The 18,557-nt window shown below is 40.9% G+C and overlaps 1 protein-coding gene across 1 annotated transcript in view; it reads right to left on the bottom strand.

Moving 5' to 3' along the window:
* Positions 1–4,050: 4,050 nt before the first annotated feature.
* Positions 4,051–18,557, bottom strand: part of CERS3 (ceramide synthase 3) — a 48,455-nt gene continuing 33,948 nt past the window's right edge. The window contains exon 11 of the mRNA XM_075714137.1: positions 4,051–4,182. Within this exon, the coding sequence (XP_075570252.1) occupies positions 4,051–4,182 (132 nt within the window). The remainder of the gene's footprint in view (positions 4,183–18,557) is intronic.

Genomic DNA, 18,557 nt, shown 5'->3' with positions numbered 1-18,557 from the left:
TATCTCTGTATTTGCCTATTATTCTAACGTTCCTCAAATAAACATAACTTCACAAGCAGCCCTAATACGCACAATAAAAAACAACGGAGTAAAGATACAAAAATGGTTTGGCATTCTACAGTGAGTAGTTCCTACTGTACATAGGACCACTTTCAAGTACTTCAGTCAAAGCATAAATCTCGAATAATACAAATGATGGATGATGCACCCATTAATTTTGCTTCCTCTCCATTCATGAATTGTCCAGGAAAAAAAAAAAAAAAAGAAGAAAATTTAATTTACAGAAATCACTGTTACCTCTTAAGAAGAGGGTGGGTCATCCTGCCTTTTCCAAGCAAGTGAAAAACTTGGAAGAGTAAGGAATTAGTTCCTGAATGGGCCCTCATTGGAAAGCTGTGAGGGAATGGAAAGCAGAGAAGAGGATGCTGCAAGGCGGGGAAAACAAGGAAATCTTTACATAGATACCTATTTTTAAAAAATATTTATTTATAGTGTGTAGCATAACTGACCAGACAAATTCAGTGGCATTAAGAACAAAAAAAGATAATTATGCTGAATGATACAAATGGACAAAATGAGTTCTGTAGAGTAAAGGAGATCTGCTAATCAAATCCAGAGTAGATTGGTAAATCTATGTAGTACACCAGTAGAGGCAGCACAGTATACACGGACAGGAGGACCTGAACAAAATTCAGAGGAACTAAATGGAACAGAAGAATTTCTGCTTATTTTAATGGACTAAGATTTCGTTTTCATTCTATAATTCTATCATAAATATTTTGGCATGGTCAAAGTGACGTAGCAAAACCAGATGCACAGTGTCCAAGCATTAAACCAGGACCCATTTTGTGAAATGGTCAAAATAACGCATTAGAGTCTGTCATCTGTGCTCATATACATTGCCTACAATTGTTCTGCTCTTGCATTTTGAGACTTTTTTCATGATAACATTCAAAAAAATGTTAAGGGCTTTGAATAGACCGAAAATCTTGAAGCACCATGACATTAATTTGTTTAGCATCGTGTTCCCCATGACCTCAGCTTCTTCTTTCTGAGTTTCTATCAGTAAAAAGCAGAAAATGAATGCATGTAGCTCAGGAATAACAAATCTGATGTTAACACAGGACACGTGCCCAGTCCCACTGTGACGATCTGTTCCCACTTCTTTCTGTGCTATGGGTATTTATCCCCAGTGCCTGGTGGTTTACGTTCAGAATGTTTAGGTCTCATCACTTTGGTTGGCCATGACAGTAACCCCCTGGAAGGGCCTTCCATGGCCTGCCTTCCTTCCACGCCCCTAACTGCAAAGCGATGTAGTTATTTGGTTGTTTACTGTGTTTAGACTTAATCTTCACTTTCAGGATGCTATTTTCTTCCATATTCTTCTGTGCTCACCCAAAATTTGCCTCAATAATTTATGATTGAATGTATTTATCTACCTTTTACTCTTCCTTTAAGACCCTAGTTTCACATCAATTTAAAGCAACAGGTCTTATAATTAGGTTGGATAACTGCAATCCAAAATTTTTCCTAGGCAAAAATCCAATAGAGTTAATTGGCTTCAGTGGGAGACTTGTCTGAGTAGGAAGGGCAAGATTTGGCCTCAATGAGACTATAAATTCCAGTTTAAAACTCAGTAGTTGTTCAGAGGCTCGCTCCCGTGACAACATCGTTCTTCGTGTTTCCTTTCCTGAATTCCTTTTCTAGTCATAGCAGGAAAGCTTTCTGGCACCGAAATCAGATGATAATACCCTGGCCATCTCCCAAAACCCCGTTATGTCTTGTAGAAAGCATCGTTGTCTCCACTGCTCTCAAAGGGAGCGTAAAGCCTACAAGACGTCAGGTTTCCACATTTTGTTAGGAAAGGCCAGTTCTTTTCATGCAGGCAATAAACGGGCCCCGATAAGCAACTGTGACCCTGCCAAACTCACCAGTTGCTTTAGATGATGTAATAAGTACTTAGACTTCCAATAAATCCACACTGCAGTATCGAAGGTATTCTCTACAGCTATGTAAGGAAACACACTGCTATACAACAGCTACTGAGGGAATTCTGCCTGCGCAGCCCGAGCAGCACTACTGAACTACAGCCACGGGTTCGGGAGTCCTGTCCCACCGCTGTATGTTTCCCATCCTTCTCAGAAGCTGTAGGCCATACTCCTTTCTCAGTGTAATTCTCTTTGCGGTAAAACATAAACATTTGGGGTATTATGTGGTCCAAAATATAAGTAAAAAATTAAACACAGCCTAGTTCAACAGACCATATCTAGATATTTTCATACTACCAGCCTCTGTAACAAAGTACTCCTGCAGTTTCTTGTAACTGTACAGAAAACACTTATTTCCTCGTATCTGAGATCCCAAACGTTTCCCCTTCTTTCAAATGCTTCAGTTACTGAATTACATCCCCCTTTGCCAAGGAAATCTTGAGAAAACAAGTCAGTCATACAGTGCTTCCCATAGGTCACCAAGTTCCTGCCTGAGCAGCCTGAAGGGGAAAAGAGCCTTTCCGAACCAAAAGCTCTGCACTGAGGCTGTTTTAGCAGTGGTCCCCCTGGCCTCTATCAAGCTACTGGATTTCGTTCACCAGATGATCTCAGCTACTGTAGAACCACACAGAGAACCTCTTACCTCTAAAACTTATGACACAAATCATTTATGACCTTGTGAGCTAAATGCCTCTGGAAATGAGACTGGTACCACCCTGTTTAAAAGGCCCAGGCTCTCCTTGGAAAGCCCCGGGACTAAAAATGCTGCTGCGCTCTGCACTAGCCTTAGAACAAAAGTGCAAACTTAGGATAGAGGCACTTTTGGTAAGAGAAGGTGATAAATCATCCACTGTTCCTCCACTTCTTACAGCATAAACAATGGTAGGTGGCCTAAGTCACATACTCACATCCAAGTTGGGCTTTAGCCGATGTGATTCCGGATTTTCAAAGAGAGCAGAGATGGAAATACAGATCCTGATATTAAATGAATACACAGCACTGACGATGTGACATTCCTCGCTAGCCCCACGCTCCCCCAATGACCAGATGCATGCAGTGAACACACAGGAACCACAACACAGAATTTAGCAGACTCGCTCCTGAGAAGACAGTTACCCAATGCCGCTGTGTGAGACAAGCTCATGAGAAGGGAATGGATGAGATTTATTTTTAATCTTCTGGGCTGTAGATGTGTCAGGAGCAGGGGGTGTTCAGCAGTTTTGGAGACAAGAAAGAAGTGCAAAAGAACCTGTGACAAGACCCGATTTTCATTCACTATCTTCCCTCCCTACTGCACTTTCTCTTCTAATACTGGGCCAAAATGACTGAGATGAAAGACATTTGTGAAACCTGGAGCTCAATGGAGAATCGGGGCTGAGCTTTGCTATTTCAACAGTGACTTCCTTAACAGCTAAATCTTAGGACACAATATTTGAACTATCTATCATACAGCACACTTCGGAGAAAGACTGTATTTCTGCAGTGAAGCCAGCTCTCCACAAGCAAGTAATTTGACTTCCTCCACGTTAGCTTCCACTGGCCTCCAGGAAATGAAATCTAACTCACAAAAATAGCCATTTTGATGAGGATTTAAACTGAAAAGTAAAGACTAAAATGCTAGTCACTGTACACCACTGTCCAAGTTTTCCCACACTGAGTAATTCTGGTTCCTAATGGAGTTCACACTACCTACCGACCACAAAACATCTGTGAATTAAACTGCTTGGTGAAATATATTTTATATCAGATTGAAAAACAACATTAGAATCAATGGGACACTAAATAATCCCACACTCTTGAGCTTTCACCTTGTTGAGCACCGTCAGTCAGTGTGTCCAAACGTCTTTCCAAACACTTAGCAACAATTCAGAAAGTGGGTCACTAACACATTTTGTCATGTTATGCAACTTTTCCCTCCCCTCTAAACTGGGCTTTTTTCCAGGTCCAGTAGCCAACAATAAATCAATCACAGTCTCTCATAAGCCTTTTGACTTAAATTCTATCCTGTAGGTTGGGTTAAAAACAGAGCAGAAATCACCACAGGAGGTGAGGCAGGAGGGGGCTAGCGGTGACTGATGTTTAGGAGATGTTTGCTTGACCCGCAGCCATTCTTGTTACCATTCTTTGTGGACTCCTCTTCATTATCTGTAACAGAATCTTCCTCTTCTTCATCACTCCGGTCATCTTTCAAGTCCTAGGGAGAAGAAAGCACTGTGAGCATATTCTATACTTGCAGTATTTACTGTCAGATAAGTTACCAGATTGCTATTATCCATGCAGACCTTTCAAAAACGCCTACGGGTGCCAGGCAAGCAAGTCTTTTCTTTTTAAAGTGAACTGGGTACCTGGATCTTTGCAATGCCTTTGAAAAAATAACCAATTAATTTCATTAGGCAGGTGCCCCCATTTGTAATTGCAAAATAAAAAGATGGTGCATAAAAGTTCCAGAACATGAGACATTCTTCCTTCTTGGAAATTCTCCATCATCCTCTGAAGACAAAACTCCTCTGTCCTCCATTTGCCTCAGCAAAAAAAAAAAATCTGCTAAAGGGAACAAATGAAAGGGGAGCTCTAAATACCCTAAACAATATCAAAACTGTCCCCCAGAAACACCCCCTCCCCCCCAAAATGGAGGCTGACATCCAAGGACAGACCAGTTAATGACATTTTAATCTTGCAGAACCTAATGTTCTTTTGACAAAATTTTTTCCGTGACCTTGGCCCAGTCGTTTGACCTCTTCTTGCTTGTTTCTGCTTTCCCTTGTAAAGCGTTACTAGTAATCCCTGGGTGCTGTGGGATTAATTAACAATTGTAAAGTGCAGAGAAGATGAAAAGAATATTGTATAAAAGCTAAATATGATGAATACACTCGCCTAAACATAGGAGTTGGGAGGCTGCCTGCTTCTGACAGGTGTAAACTAAACAGTGACTACTTGTGCCAGCATCTCCTGGTGTTCACTTTGCTTAAAGAGACTTACTGACCCTAAAATATTCTTCCCTGCTTGATGGTGTATACATCACGTCAACATTTGCAAAGGGGAGGCCACGTCTATACAGCTATCATATACATCTTGGGTATATCATCCTGCTAAGGGAATTGCCAGGGACGAGGGGATGGCTGCTCCATTAGCAGGGATGAAAGGGGGTCAGCGAGACAGTCTGCCCTTACAAAAATCCCTTCCCAGCTCTATAGGAACAGCTTCTGACATCTGGCAATCATGCTTCATCCCCAGACAGTCAAACATGGCACTTGCTAATTAATGTTTCCACCACACAGAGAAAAGACATTGTGTCTACCCAGTGTTTCACAGCAAAGGTTAGGGATAGGTAAGACAATTCTGTGCTATTTGTCGTGGCACATAAAATATACCATTAGCCTCTTCTTTCTCAACTCCTACCATAACCCAAGTCCCTACAATGTGTTCAGACGTTTGGTTCAAACTATCGAGGTTTTGGCATTAAAACCAAACACCTCTCTTTCCCTTTCAGTGCAACGAGCCTACAAGAGCAGTACCTGCCTCCCCAGAAGGACTTTCCATGCCAACTGATGACCTGCTCTGCAGACTCAGGCTGTAGTTAAAGACGCTGTAAGTCAAGTAAACACTTCCTTCTGCCTAAGTGGTGACTGAGAACAGAAACGAGATCAAAGCAGGTACCTAAGAAACTTTTCCCACCTCCAGCAGTTTCCTGTGTCATTAGCAGCTGCCACTGGTTGTATCTTCCAGTTAAGGGAGTGCCTGGTAGACCTCACACCACCTGATACCCTCTAGTTCTTGTGTTGGAAGTGATGGGCAGTAGTCATTCCCTCTCCAGCATCTCACGATTTAATAGACCCCCTCTCACTTAAAACCACGAGTTTCCCCCATAGCTGGGGATCAAAACCTGGGCCCTCACACTGTGGCTGACAATTTACCCATTAGCAGCAGGCTATCTTGTTTGTTAATGGGAACTCCCAACATTTCACAGCCAGATAGTTGGTGGCGTCAATGTTCAAGTATCGAGGACTGCCGGTGTCGTGGTGTCTTTTTGTAACGCAGGGGTGTTTGGCCTGCAGGACTGTCTGCTGAGGAGACCTGAGGCTTCTCTTCATAACGGAGTATGCTGCCTCCAGAGCTGTGTGCACGTTAGCCCCTGAGCAGACAATCTGCTGCCTGTACAGCCACACCGGGACGGCTCCATCGTGGATAAATTTGTTCTCCTTGTCAGCTATCTGGACCTCAACTAAACAGGCAGAGACTGCACGTTCTTCCTGCTCCTGGAGTGATGTGCCAAGGTCAGAGATGAGATGCAGAAAGGAGAAACCAGCGTTGTTCCTGCCCATCCTGCATCTGCTCTCGGAATGTACTAACAATTGCACTTTCTTCACCTGCTGGTCTGCGGTCTTTCTTAAGCACCAAATTCATACAGAGGAAATAAATGACAGCTCAGTAATAACTCATCCAACTGCAATCTCATATCCCTTTATATATTACACTTCTAGTAAAAGGCACAGGACTAGAAAGAAAATTAAAGCCTGAACTCTGTCTCATCAGAAACTATAAACTTCCTGGAGATTTTCTTTTGCCTTTTTCCCTAACAACATACAAAGGGTATCAAAACAAACAAATCTTACTGTAAATACTGTAAAATAAACTTGGCATGCCATCAGTTAGAGAAAGGGAAAGACAGCCTTTCCCACACAAACAATTTATGAGGTTCTGCTTCTTTCAGATCACCTCTCCTGCTCCTGCTAGTTTTGTGATTTGTATTTGCAGTAAAAGACAAATGTTGAGGGTGTGGGAGGAGGCTTGTTACTTTTTTGCCACCAGACATGTTTCAGAAAAAAAAATGCAAACTAAACCTAAGTACAGTGTCTGATGCAGAATCTGCTAGAGTCACTGGAAGCACTCTCATCTTCCTGAGCAGTCTCTGGCTGAGCCTGCAAACGTGGGCAGCGATGGGGCAAGAGTGCTTTTGGGCTCACGGTGAACAGACTTGAGTCAGTAAAGTTCGTGAGCGCGTATTTCATTTTGAGTACCTCATTGCGGTCCACAGAAGTTGCTGGTACTCAAGCATATGCTTAAGAGTAGCTGGCAGTCTGCTTTGCTTTGAATGATAGCCGATACGTGACATCAATTCCTGTTTCCTGTAGGAATGAGCAGGCATTTCCAGCATGGAATGGAAACTCGGATAGGATTTGCTTCCCAGTTTTAATGCTGTCAGGCTGGATGCTCTGATTAAAGGCACTATATGTAGTAATTAAAAAACATGTAAATGTTTTTTCCAGCACACTGGAAATACCTGCATTTGAGAGAACGTCTTGTGTATTTCGAAGCAGCAGGAATTAAATTTCTTCGTATTCTGAAGCAACCATTGCAAATTTGCTTAATTCTGGGAAAGAGTACTACTTCTGAAATCCTGGTGTTTATCAAGAAAAAATTTTGATTATATTTTTAATCATGAACCTGCTTCCTAACCAACTGCCTCTACAATTCTTGCTTTAGAAGAATCTGGCCATTTTTGTCTGGCTTGTTTAAGTGACAGAATAGAACTGTGAATAGCAATAGCTTCATCTGTAACTAGAAAACCAAACAAACCTGTCTTTGCAAACTGTTTAACAGACCATTATAAATATATTAAGATATTGTAAGTGAAGTTTGTGCCTCTTAACTTTGACCTTCTAAGAATAACAAAAAATGTAACATTTCTAGGATTTTCCCTGCTTTTATACCAAGATGTTTTCTCTGAGCCCCTCACATCATATATTATAGTTGTGTTTTCCAACTCAAAGACTCTGCTCTTACTGTCCCTGAGCAACAACAGATGAATATACTATCAGAAACACAAGAGCTGGCAAACTGTAAATACCAGAACGGAGGCCATCATTAATACTCAATGCTTTAGTTTAATGGCATCAACTGCATTTATTATATTTCAGATGGTTTAGGGTAACAGACAAAATGGATGTGTGTATTTTATGTTCTGGATGACTAACCAATTTAAGCTTTCTAAATGGATGAATGGTTTCAAGGTTTATGAGAAGCAACACTAATGCTATAAAGTCTGCAAGAGAGCCATTTGTAGTGAAGCCAAAGCCGCAAACTTTTATAATCTTTTTTCCTTTTGTTTAACCCTTCCACCTGCTGCTCAGTCTGCCTCTTTTAGTTAAATGAACTGTATTTGTTAAGGTAGTTTGGTCTTCTTGCATTTTGCTGCTGTTAGAACATGTATCATTCAAGTCACTAGCACCACATCTTACCACATGAACAGTAAAGGACCTTCCAAGATACTTCACCAAGGAAAAGGACTTCTTGAAATTAAGAGATGAGCGAACTTCATAGGCCACTTCCCAGCCTCTTGTAAGCAGAAAAACAAATAGTCAAATCTCCATCTAAACTAACAGCGAATTTACTCCTAATTGTGCAAGTTTGTCTCTCAATAAAGCACTCAGAAATCACTCTTGACACGCTCTTGGCGCTGCACTCTGCTACAGCTGATGACAGCACCAGGAGAAGGACACGGATGTGTTGGCTGACAGATGGAAGGGTGGGTTTCCACAGCGTGCTGGTGATACCATCTGAAGCTGGCTGCTGGAGAAGCGGGACCGGGCAGACACCACCCTTCTCTCCTGCTCCCCTTTACTGGGCACACGGCATCTTTGTCCCTGTGCACATTGAGGTCGCAATGCGTGGCTTTGTTATCTGCTACGCAGCAGTTGAAGTGGAAAATGTAAGAGCAGAGGGAAAGGCAGTGCAAAGCAGTATAACAAAAGGCAAAAATATATTGTAGCAACGTGGATTGATCCTATAAACAGCGAGGAAGCCTTAGCAACATGCCTTCTGCTTTCTCAGAAGGGGAAGGGCACTTGTTAGCAAACGCACGGGTCGGGTCGGTGTGGCTTACTGCAGATTGTCAAGTCGAGGTCTCAGAATGTAAGCTGCTATAATGACATGCTCCGAAACAGAAATAGCCACTGAGGCAGCACAGAGAAAAAGAAAGAGAATCTGGCTGAGAGACATCTGAGCAGAAGATGTTTCTGCAGTGAAGTTCAGTTGCAACAACATTTTTTTCATGAATGATCTTCCAATCCAGCTTCTCCCTGGTTCTCCCTGACAAAGGCACATACTTTTTAAGAGGCATGCAGTAACTTCAGTTGGCATTATGAAGACCATAGGGTAGTGTCTACTTTACAAATCCATGGTGTCAGTTTGGGAGTACAGTGGTAGGGCAATGTTTGTTTGCTTTTTCAGCTAACCAGCGGAAGAAAAGAGAGGATGATGCAGGTTTGCTGTGCCTTACCGCAAGCAAAAGTAGGCAAGATCAGTCCATATCAGCTCAAGCTCTTTCTCACTGGTATGACTGTGTCCGTGTCGGGGGTGGGAGATGTACTAGGCCTAACTCATCTGGTGGGATCAACACTGACTCAAGGTTTCTCAGACGCATAAGGAGATTTCCATTTTGCCCCTGCCTGGACAAGACTAAACCCAGTTAATCCTGGAAGCTGAGCTCACTCCTCCTGCTGCCGCTAGGAAAGCGGTAGCACAGGCTGCTGAACAGCTTCCCCGTTCCCACGAGCTGCGGCAGGCTGACGTACCTGATCCCTGTCGCGGCAGCAGCGGCCAGCTGGGCGCTCTGGGACACGGGCAGGGAAGATGCAGCCAGCATAGCTGTAGCTCTGCTTTACTGCAGACGCCTTGCCATTCCCAGGAGTCTGCTGCCCCGGACTTTGTGACTTTTCACCCGCTTTGTTTAAAGCCAGCACTGGCTGCAGTTAAAGTCATGCAGGAATCAAAACCGAAGCTGCCCTTTGTATCTACTGACAAACTCTCTCTGAACTACTTCATTTTCAGTGTAGTAAGATCTGCCACCAAACTAAAATCAGCTGAGAGTAAAAACGTAACAATTCCAGCTCCTAAGAGATTTGTGTACCTGAACAGAAACATTAATTAAAATAGACTTATAAATAAATAACAAGCAGTGACTAAATCCCAAGCCTTTTGCTAGATCATTTGTTTCTTTATTGGGAGCTTGACGTGGAGGAACCTTATCAGGTACACCGATGCCCTTATTTTTTGCTTATTGCATAAAACAAAAAGATCAGCTGCAGATATGCACTAACTCTAGAAAGATTCTGACTTACTAATACATACAAAGGTCACAGTCAAAGGGCAGTTACACTGTTTCAAGTGATATTTCTTAGTTCTATATGCTACATAATTAAAAAAAAATAATACGTCTTTTAAAGTGTAATTAGAAGACTTGAATCTAGATTTCTACATCTTTAAATGCCAGGATGTTTGAACATGTTTGATAAATCTCGATTCTAGCCCACATTTTAAACATTATCTGCAGACTCCAGCACTGTAACTTTTCCACCGAAAATGCTGCAGTTATGACACATAAATCACAACATGAATGCCAGCTTCTGCCCTGATAGTACCAGTCAGAATCCACATCATCACACATGCTAATATACTATATATTAGGACAAGGGGCAATGGCTTTAAACTGCAAAAAGGGTAGATTTAGGTTGGACATAAGGAAGACATTTTTTACGATGAGGGCAGTGAGGCACTGGAACAGGATACCACAGAAGTTGTGGATGCCCCATCACTGGAAGCGCTCAAGGTCAGGTTGGACGGGACTTCAAGCAACCTGGTATCGTGACAGATGTCCCAGCCCACGGCAAGGGGGTCGGACTAGATGATCTTTAAAGGTCCCTTCCAACCCACACCATTCTATGACTCTGTACAGAGAGAGTGACAGTCGCCATAGGATCCAAAGGCTACATCACCCTGAGCACATTCATACCATTATAACAGCACCTATTTGGGAGTACGACTTTTTAACTTTTCTGGCATAATCCCAGCTGACTTGGTGTATCACAGCTTAGTCTGTCCATTCTCCAGATAACAGAGACCGTCGGGCAACTCCTCATAGACTGACCCCAAGAATGACCCTGCACCTCAGATAAACCGGGTCATGCGCTTACACAGGAATACGCTGTTGTAATTAATAGGTGCCACAGAAGACAGAATTTCTTCCATTTTCTTCATATACGGATTACAACTGCATGGTTCTGCATAATCACTGAGCCCACGGGCAGCCTCTTGGTTGCCATAAACACAGGGAAAGCCAGGTCTCTCTCATGAAGAGAGCAGGGCTCAGGGATATACATTTGGGCCTTTTAGGTTAAGCGTAATTTATGTCCACACAGTTAACTGGATTTCTTCTGCCAGATACAGATATATAAAGGCAATTCACAGTTGATTCTGGAATTTTAATTATGTTTTTTCTCATTTGGTGAAATTCAGATTTTTGGATTTTCAAATATTTATTTTTATGCTTTAGTCAGAATTTCCTGACTCTTAAATGTAGCTTACATTAAAATCAGAGCGTCCTAAATCTTATACCTTAATTCTACCTTAAGAATATTTTCATTTAAATATCTACAAACATATTGACTAGATCTTGATTTTTCAACGTAAAGACAATAAATTCCACAGCACCTGCACATATGGAAACAGCTTGCAGTACAAAGATGAAAGCTATTAGTCAGGTCAGCAACCACTGACTCAAATAAAAGAGATAATAAACAAGAGAGATAATAAAAAGTCAGTCCAAATAGATAGAAGGGGGTACTTTTCTAACAAATAATACCATAAAGTTGATGAATCTCTGAGTTCAACATGTTCAATTCAACATCAATAATTCAACTCAGCTGACATATGACTTAATACGTCTTTACTTTCCTGTAGAGACTAAGCAATATACATTTGGATTCAAGCAAACTGTTTTATATTTTCAGCCTGGAAGATTTTATTGGAAAATATATTTCCCTTTTCAGCTTATACAGACTAGGCAACATAAATAATGTTGATCTTCAGTGGAAGATGCACTGTTGGACTCTGCTTTCTGCAGTTTTTAAATGAAGATGCAGACTTTCTAGATTAATTGTATTGGACGTCTTGTGGTGAAAATTCCTCTTATTTAATCTCTCTCTTCTATGGAATACCCATTCCCCAAGCTTTGCACTGGGATTTTTAAAGGGAACTCAAAGACGACGCGTGAAAAACAAATTAAAAGAAAAGTTACGCTAGTTCCACAAATATAGAAAAGAATAGTCTCATAAAACTAGATGTTACTATTAAAACATGTCCCTGATTTTGACTGAAGGAATAAATTTAACCTCAAAAAAATATCACTTGTATTGTCACTCAGCATAACACACCTGTAACTGGAGCTATAATACCCTGACTGTTCAGAAGAAATAAATCATCGTTTACAGTTAATCAGGTACTCTGTGGTTTCAATAAAGTCTGCTAGCTGTGTTATTGAAATCCACTAACTAAACCTTGCACTCAAAGTGTATGTGGCTTTACGATAATGTCAAAAGCCCAGGAGGTACTGAGTGAGTCATAATGTCCCACTGCTTTTTGAATTATTCCAATTTTAAATCCATAGTTGGCAAAGAAACAAAGAGCAATATAATAGGCATTTGATGCTGTTCTCTATAGTGAACTTTTTTTTACCCTAGGACAGAACTTGCATTAAGCCAAGGAGTTCAGTGGTATGAACTTTTATCAGAACATGCACTTTTATTCCTTATAAATGCTTTTTTGGCTACAAAACAGCTGATCAGACACTCGCACTTTTCTCAGTGAGGTATGATACTGCACTTAAGATGAATGTTTTGAAACAACACAGCTGCTAAAGAATATTCCTACAGAACCTTATAGGACTGTTAAACTAACCTGAAACCACAAAGTATACAACCACGTAAATGATAGGCACTTCTATCTAACGTGTCCATTAGAATCATAGAATAGAATCATAGAATCGTTTAGGTTGGAAAAGACCTTTAAGATCATCCAGTCCAACCATTAAGCTAACATTACCAAGTCCACACTAAACCAGTTAAGGGTAGACTAGATAATTAAGGGTAGACAAGACAAGACTAGACATTAAGGTGCTCAGTTCTCCATTTTCATCGTTAGGAGGCATTCCATTCCTTGTGTGATGTATCTAAAGGTTATCTCCGTGCTTAAACATTATCAAACTAATTTTCAAGTCACATACCTAATAAGTCCTGTCTTTTCATTTGGCGTTCAAATCACAAAACCTAAAATCATTTCAATACAGTATTTCTAAACACCCTGATATTGAGGCTGGATACAGAATACTTTAAGCAGTATCCAATCAACAAAGTTTCTTAAATAGCATTAGAAGTCCCTGAGACTTGTGTGCTTAAGTCATTTGGCGGAGGATTTACTTCACTGAAGTTCAACATTCTGAAAGTCGGGTATCTACTCGGAGCTTATCACCTAGGACTGCTCGATAACCAACAGAAAGAAAAAGGGCTCTCCCCAGAGCGTGACCTGCCCCACCGCTGCTGGGGTGACAACGCTGGGCATGGTGAATTGCTCACTGGAGACCCCACTCTTCCTCCACTGATTAGAGAGGGATCCTTGAACTTGAGCTAGGCACAGCTTAACTTACGCAAGACAGGTCCTACCCTCACATGCTTCACACCCATCACTGCCTGATTAGACTGATAGACTGATGAGGTTGGTTTGTTTGCTTTCTGATGATGTGAACTCTGCAGTGTGCTGTGCCTGGTCAAAAGCTATTCGAATTGTGTTACGGAGGACAGACCTCTCCTTTTAAGATTTCCTCCCTTCTTCACATGTAATAAAGATTATGGAGCACTCCTAGGTCCTCCTAGGGAAACTTATTTTCTTCAAATACAAGATAGGACAATTTCCTTTCTCTATTGATATTAATGTATCATTAACTAGCTTTATTCCAAGCTTTTGTTTTTCTTTAATCAATTCAGCAGATTACAGTACTGTGAACCCTTCTGAAAGTATGAGAATTACTCACCTCATAACAAAGTCACAATTCAAACCCCTGCAGCATATATTAAAAATAGTAAATGAAGGCATCAAAAGTTCTCTAGAAGGCCTAGGGTTTGCTCTGTGAATTGATTTTTGGCAATTGAAAAAATAAATACATATGCACGCTATTATATATATATAGTTTTTATATAGGTGCGTATATATAAAACTAGCGACAAATGGAACATTTCATAGATGTCCTGCTAGAAAATTAAAAGATATGAGCAGTTAACAAGGGAAGCCAGAAAAAGTGTCAGCAAATGCCCTTCTGTGAACAGCAAGGTAAATCAATTAATTTTAAAGCAAAAACTCTACCAACATTTGTCTTTTATCTGAATTAAGAACTTTCACATAAAGAGAGTAATTTAGATCAGGGATTTACTAAAAGTAGAGTTGCCCTGTGCCAGACGTACATGCAGAGAGAGGGCCGGGGGTGCTTGTTTGGGCAGATCCATTGCTGGTGAAAACTAACACAATCCTGCTGACTTCAAGTCGAGCCGTGCTCATTTATACCAGCTGAGAACCTGGCCCGGTATCAACACTGCAGACTTCTGCTGAACTGGCCAGGGCAGGAAGCTTTGCTTTTAGAATTACATATAGTTTTGATTTTCTGTTCTCAGAGGCAGTGGTCATGTGCAGTTCCTACTGAAGTCAAACTCAGCAACTTTGGAAACAGTAGACTTTTACTGCAGCACGAGAGACCTGCGCAGCCCCGTTTACGGCACAGCTAAAGAAAGAGAGGCAAAGGGACCATCCACACACCCAATTTGGTGGACTATGGCCAGAGGACCGAGTCTGCTCTTGCATAGTCTTGTGTGTGCATAACAGGGCTGTGGAAGGGTACTTTGTCCTAATGCTCCCACCCCAGCATACCTTCACAAGCCTTCACATTCCAATCAGACGCTCAGAAATTATTTTTTTCAGTTTCTCATTAGTTTGTTCCTCCATAATGGTCAAAACAGTCCTCAAGTTCTCTAAACTTTACCTGATTTTTATATAATATTCAAGTGAAAGGTGCTGTTGAACTATGGGCGTTCTAAACAGAGGTTATTTAAAAAAAAATTTAAAAAACCCCGAAATTCCAGCGAAGAACATTGTTGCTGTTTTGAAATCCGAGAAGTATATTTTAGCATACATATATACACCTCCCTGGAAGTCATTGCTCAGCTGATGACCCCTTTCATAATCTGGAGAAAAAAAAGTAAAGATTTAAATGGCAATTTGCCTTTTAACTCACAATGTCAGGAAATGAACTGGTTGAGGCAAAGGAGACCAGACAGTGCTCTTGGACTGGCACATAACATTTGTGCAGTAGAGAAGAACTAGTGGCTTTCCACTTTCACAGGCTCTGCTGGGCTACACACTTTAACAACATACACCGCTGAGGTCAGCCTTGACTTCAAATCCCCACTAAGGGTAAGACTCCAGAGCTCCCCAGCGTGCACACAGCGGCTTTTCTCCTTTTTGCCTGTCATTGTAAATACCAGCCCGCAAACCTCTTACCCGCTGATGCTTTCTTCTGCCTGCCTCTCACCCCTCCTCCCTCAGATGAATTTGGCAGCATAAAGTGAGACATGTAGCCAGGCTTTGGGCTTAACTAGATTGCTGTAGCAGAATGGGAAATATGCAGATGAAAGAAAGTCATAACAGGAAGTAATTTCCCTTTACTAGGCCATGAGCCTTCACGCTGCTGACCTGGCTGGCTAGCTCCCATCTCCAGGCTATTAAAAAGCTCATGTCCCAAAGGCAGTAATTTGAATCAACTGGGAAGGTTCCCAGATAGACTGGTTTTCATCTCTAAGAGGGAAAACTTTCATTTGTCCTATTTTGTTTCCCTAATAAGCTATCCTCATGAGAAAAATCTCCTATAAATATTTATCTGTTAAGAAACAACAAATTCAACTTCTCCATAACCCATTTTCCTTTAAAATGGGGAAAAGGCAACCCCTGCTAATCTAGTTCCATCTGCGTTGTGTTTGTCCTAAACTTTCACTCAGAGAACTCAAACTCTGACGAGGGACATCAGCATGTACTGGCCCTTCCTTATCTAGAAAGTAACCACAAAATCTCCAGTGAAAGCTTTTCCACAATTTCCCAGTCCCACAGAGTCATGAAATTTAACTAACTAGATTGTCATTATTCTCTAAAATATGTTACTGCTTTTAAAACGACTACTTGAAATTAAGGCAAGCACACCTCTTGGTCTGTTTTATCAGCACCCTGATAGCCATTGGCACAGTACAGGCGTAATAAAACACGTAAGTAAAAGAAAATTTACGTGCCTCTAATTTAAGAAAATAAACCCTGTCCTCTGTTTAACTCCTGTAGGATGACATTTTTCTGAAATGAATGACTTCTCACTGAATGTGTTAATTCTCATTAAATTTCATTTTCTGATTATGAATGTCCTGAAAATAGATTTTTTTACTGCTTCAGAAAGAAGAAAAAAAAATCAGCTGAAAGTCTGACTTTTTAGGAGTCCAATAAACTGCTGTGCATGCCAAAACTGAATATACATTTCATTTCATGCTTCATCTTCACATCCCAGTAATTGCATGGTGTATGGAAGCGCAGCACTGTTGTGCATGATCAGGGTCATGTGATGACCCCTCGCAGCTCAAGTTAAAAGTCAGAGTTTATTAGCTGGGAGCAATCATGCTCAGCTCACCTATGGTGTGTCTAGCGCACACCAAACGGCACACAGCTCAAGCACATGAACACTGGATCCAATTCTATTTGCCACAAAAGAGATTTAAAATGTAATCTCTTTAGAAGCCATTCTACTTTCATGTTACATAGAGCTTTTTTCCTCTCTAGTTTTAAAAATCAGATTTCTGTTTAGGATTAAGTATCTCAAGTTATTGCACAGTTCAGTGAGAAAGTCAGTGCTGCCTCAGCTGTCAGAACAGCTACATGTTCACAGTCACAGCACTCCTAGGTGAACGGAGGCTGAAGAGCGACTCTCTTTTAATAAAGGTAAACCAGTAGATTTGAACCACTGTGGATCATGGTCTAATTCTAAAGAATACAGATCTGATTCTAAAGGTAACTAAGGAAAGCAAAGCAAGTGCTAGGGGCTTAAATTTGTCATACAGAAGTCCGTACTTCCATGGGGAAATGTTTAAGGACCTGCAAACCAAAAAAAAACCCCATTGCTTTAAATAACATGCTGTGGGCCTGTGTTTCATGAACAAGAAAATTCTCACCCAAGTTCAGCACTGAAATTCCATACTCCCAGGACCCATGTGGTTACAAAATAAATACAAGATTCAAATGAATTATTAAAAAGAAAAGTTCTGTTCAATGCAAACGGATCAAGCACAAGAAAGTAAGAGGAAAAATAATAAAAGGATCCCAGCGAAGGAAAGTTCTGCAGAGGCTGAAGTGAGTCTGAATAGCCTCAGACTAAACTCTGTCAGGAGCAGGTAGTATGGCCTCTGGGAATTGTATAACTTGATTTAAAGACTTACACAAAGGGTTATAGCAAGTCTCTAAAGAGACAGAGTCACAACAAGAAAGATAGAAAGTAACATAGGCCAGCACCTCTGCAGGCGTAAAGAATCATTATTCTTCAATATAAGTAGTGAGGCCATGCTTTATAGGAGCATATTATGTCTGTGTTCCAAGGGACTTTCAGGCCTTCCCTACACATTAATATTAAAACACGTCAAGTATTCTAGTCCATGGGCACACTTTTAGAGACAGAGTTTTAGTATTATATCTTCTTTTGATACAGAAAAGGGAGTAACTGATGTAAAGAGTCTTTATATGGCTAGCCACTTTTCATGGCAAGGACTCTGCTGGCATCCCAGTATCAATATATAAGAAAGAATGAAGGAAAGTAAGTTAACTTGAACGGGCAGAGATTTCTCAGTAAGAAAGCAATCCTCAGACAGAACGAAATGCTGAAGTAGAAGAATGATTGCTGGAAACAGAAGAAGTATCATAACAAGTATTTCACGGCTCTTATTTCAACCCCAAAACAGTATTTTCTTACTGTTTTCAGCTACCCCTACTCTGTCATTAGTCATTCTTTGAATGCTAACTCTCACTGTTCCCTTGGGAATTTGGACCAAATAAGGAATGAACAAACCATGGACAAGGATACACCCAAACAAAAATCTTTAAAAAGCCTGCTTACCGAGTACAAAATACCAAAGGAATATCGCAGATACATAGGTGGTACCAGCTAATTTTTTTAAAGAGTGACAAGTCCAAAAGCCAGCTCTACAGCATTGCAGGGTCTTTTCTGCTTTAGGAAGAGGGAAGAACCGCAGTGAATCAAATAAAACTGCAGCTGATGACTCCTAAGTAACAGTGACCATTAGTAAGAAGCTCATTGCGTTACTTGAAGGCAGTCTGACAGTGACAAAACAATTAAAAGAGAAAGAAAACATACTCCCGGTCACATTACAGTCCGTTAAAAACCTGCCATTACCTTCTACCGTTGATGGACTTTGCATCAGCCCTGAAGTATCTGAGTCATGTGGACATCATGCCCATTTCCTACAACTTACACATATTTTTCAAGATTTAAAGCACTGTAGTCTCAAAACCTTAGCTCAGTGTGTAATGGTTTTAACATATATTTTACATCTTAATTTGCCATAATAATGTGGCTATAAGCTGCTGTCATTCGCTCCCTTTTTCTGACCTTGGAAATAAAACGTTTAATCTCCATGGGATTTTCCT

Source organism: Pelecanus crispus, chromosome 7, assembly GCF_030463565.1.
Source record: "Pelecanus crispus isolate bPelCri1 chromosome 7, bPelCri1.pri, whole genome shotgun sequence".
Classification (NCBI taxonomy): Eukaryota; Metazoa; Chordata; class Aves; order Pelecaniformes; family Pelecanidae; genus Pelecanus; species Pelecanus crispus.
The sequence above is the reverse complement of the archived record's forward strand: the minus strand, read 5'-3'. Positions and strand labels throughout refer to the sequence as shown.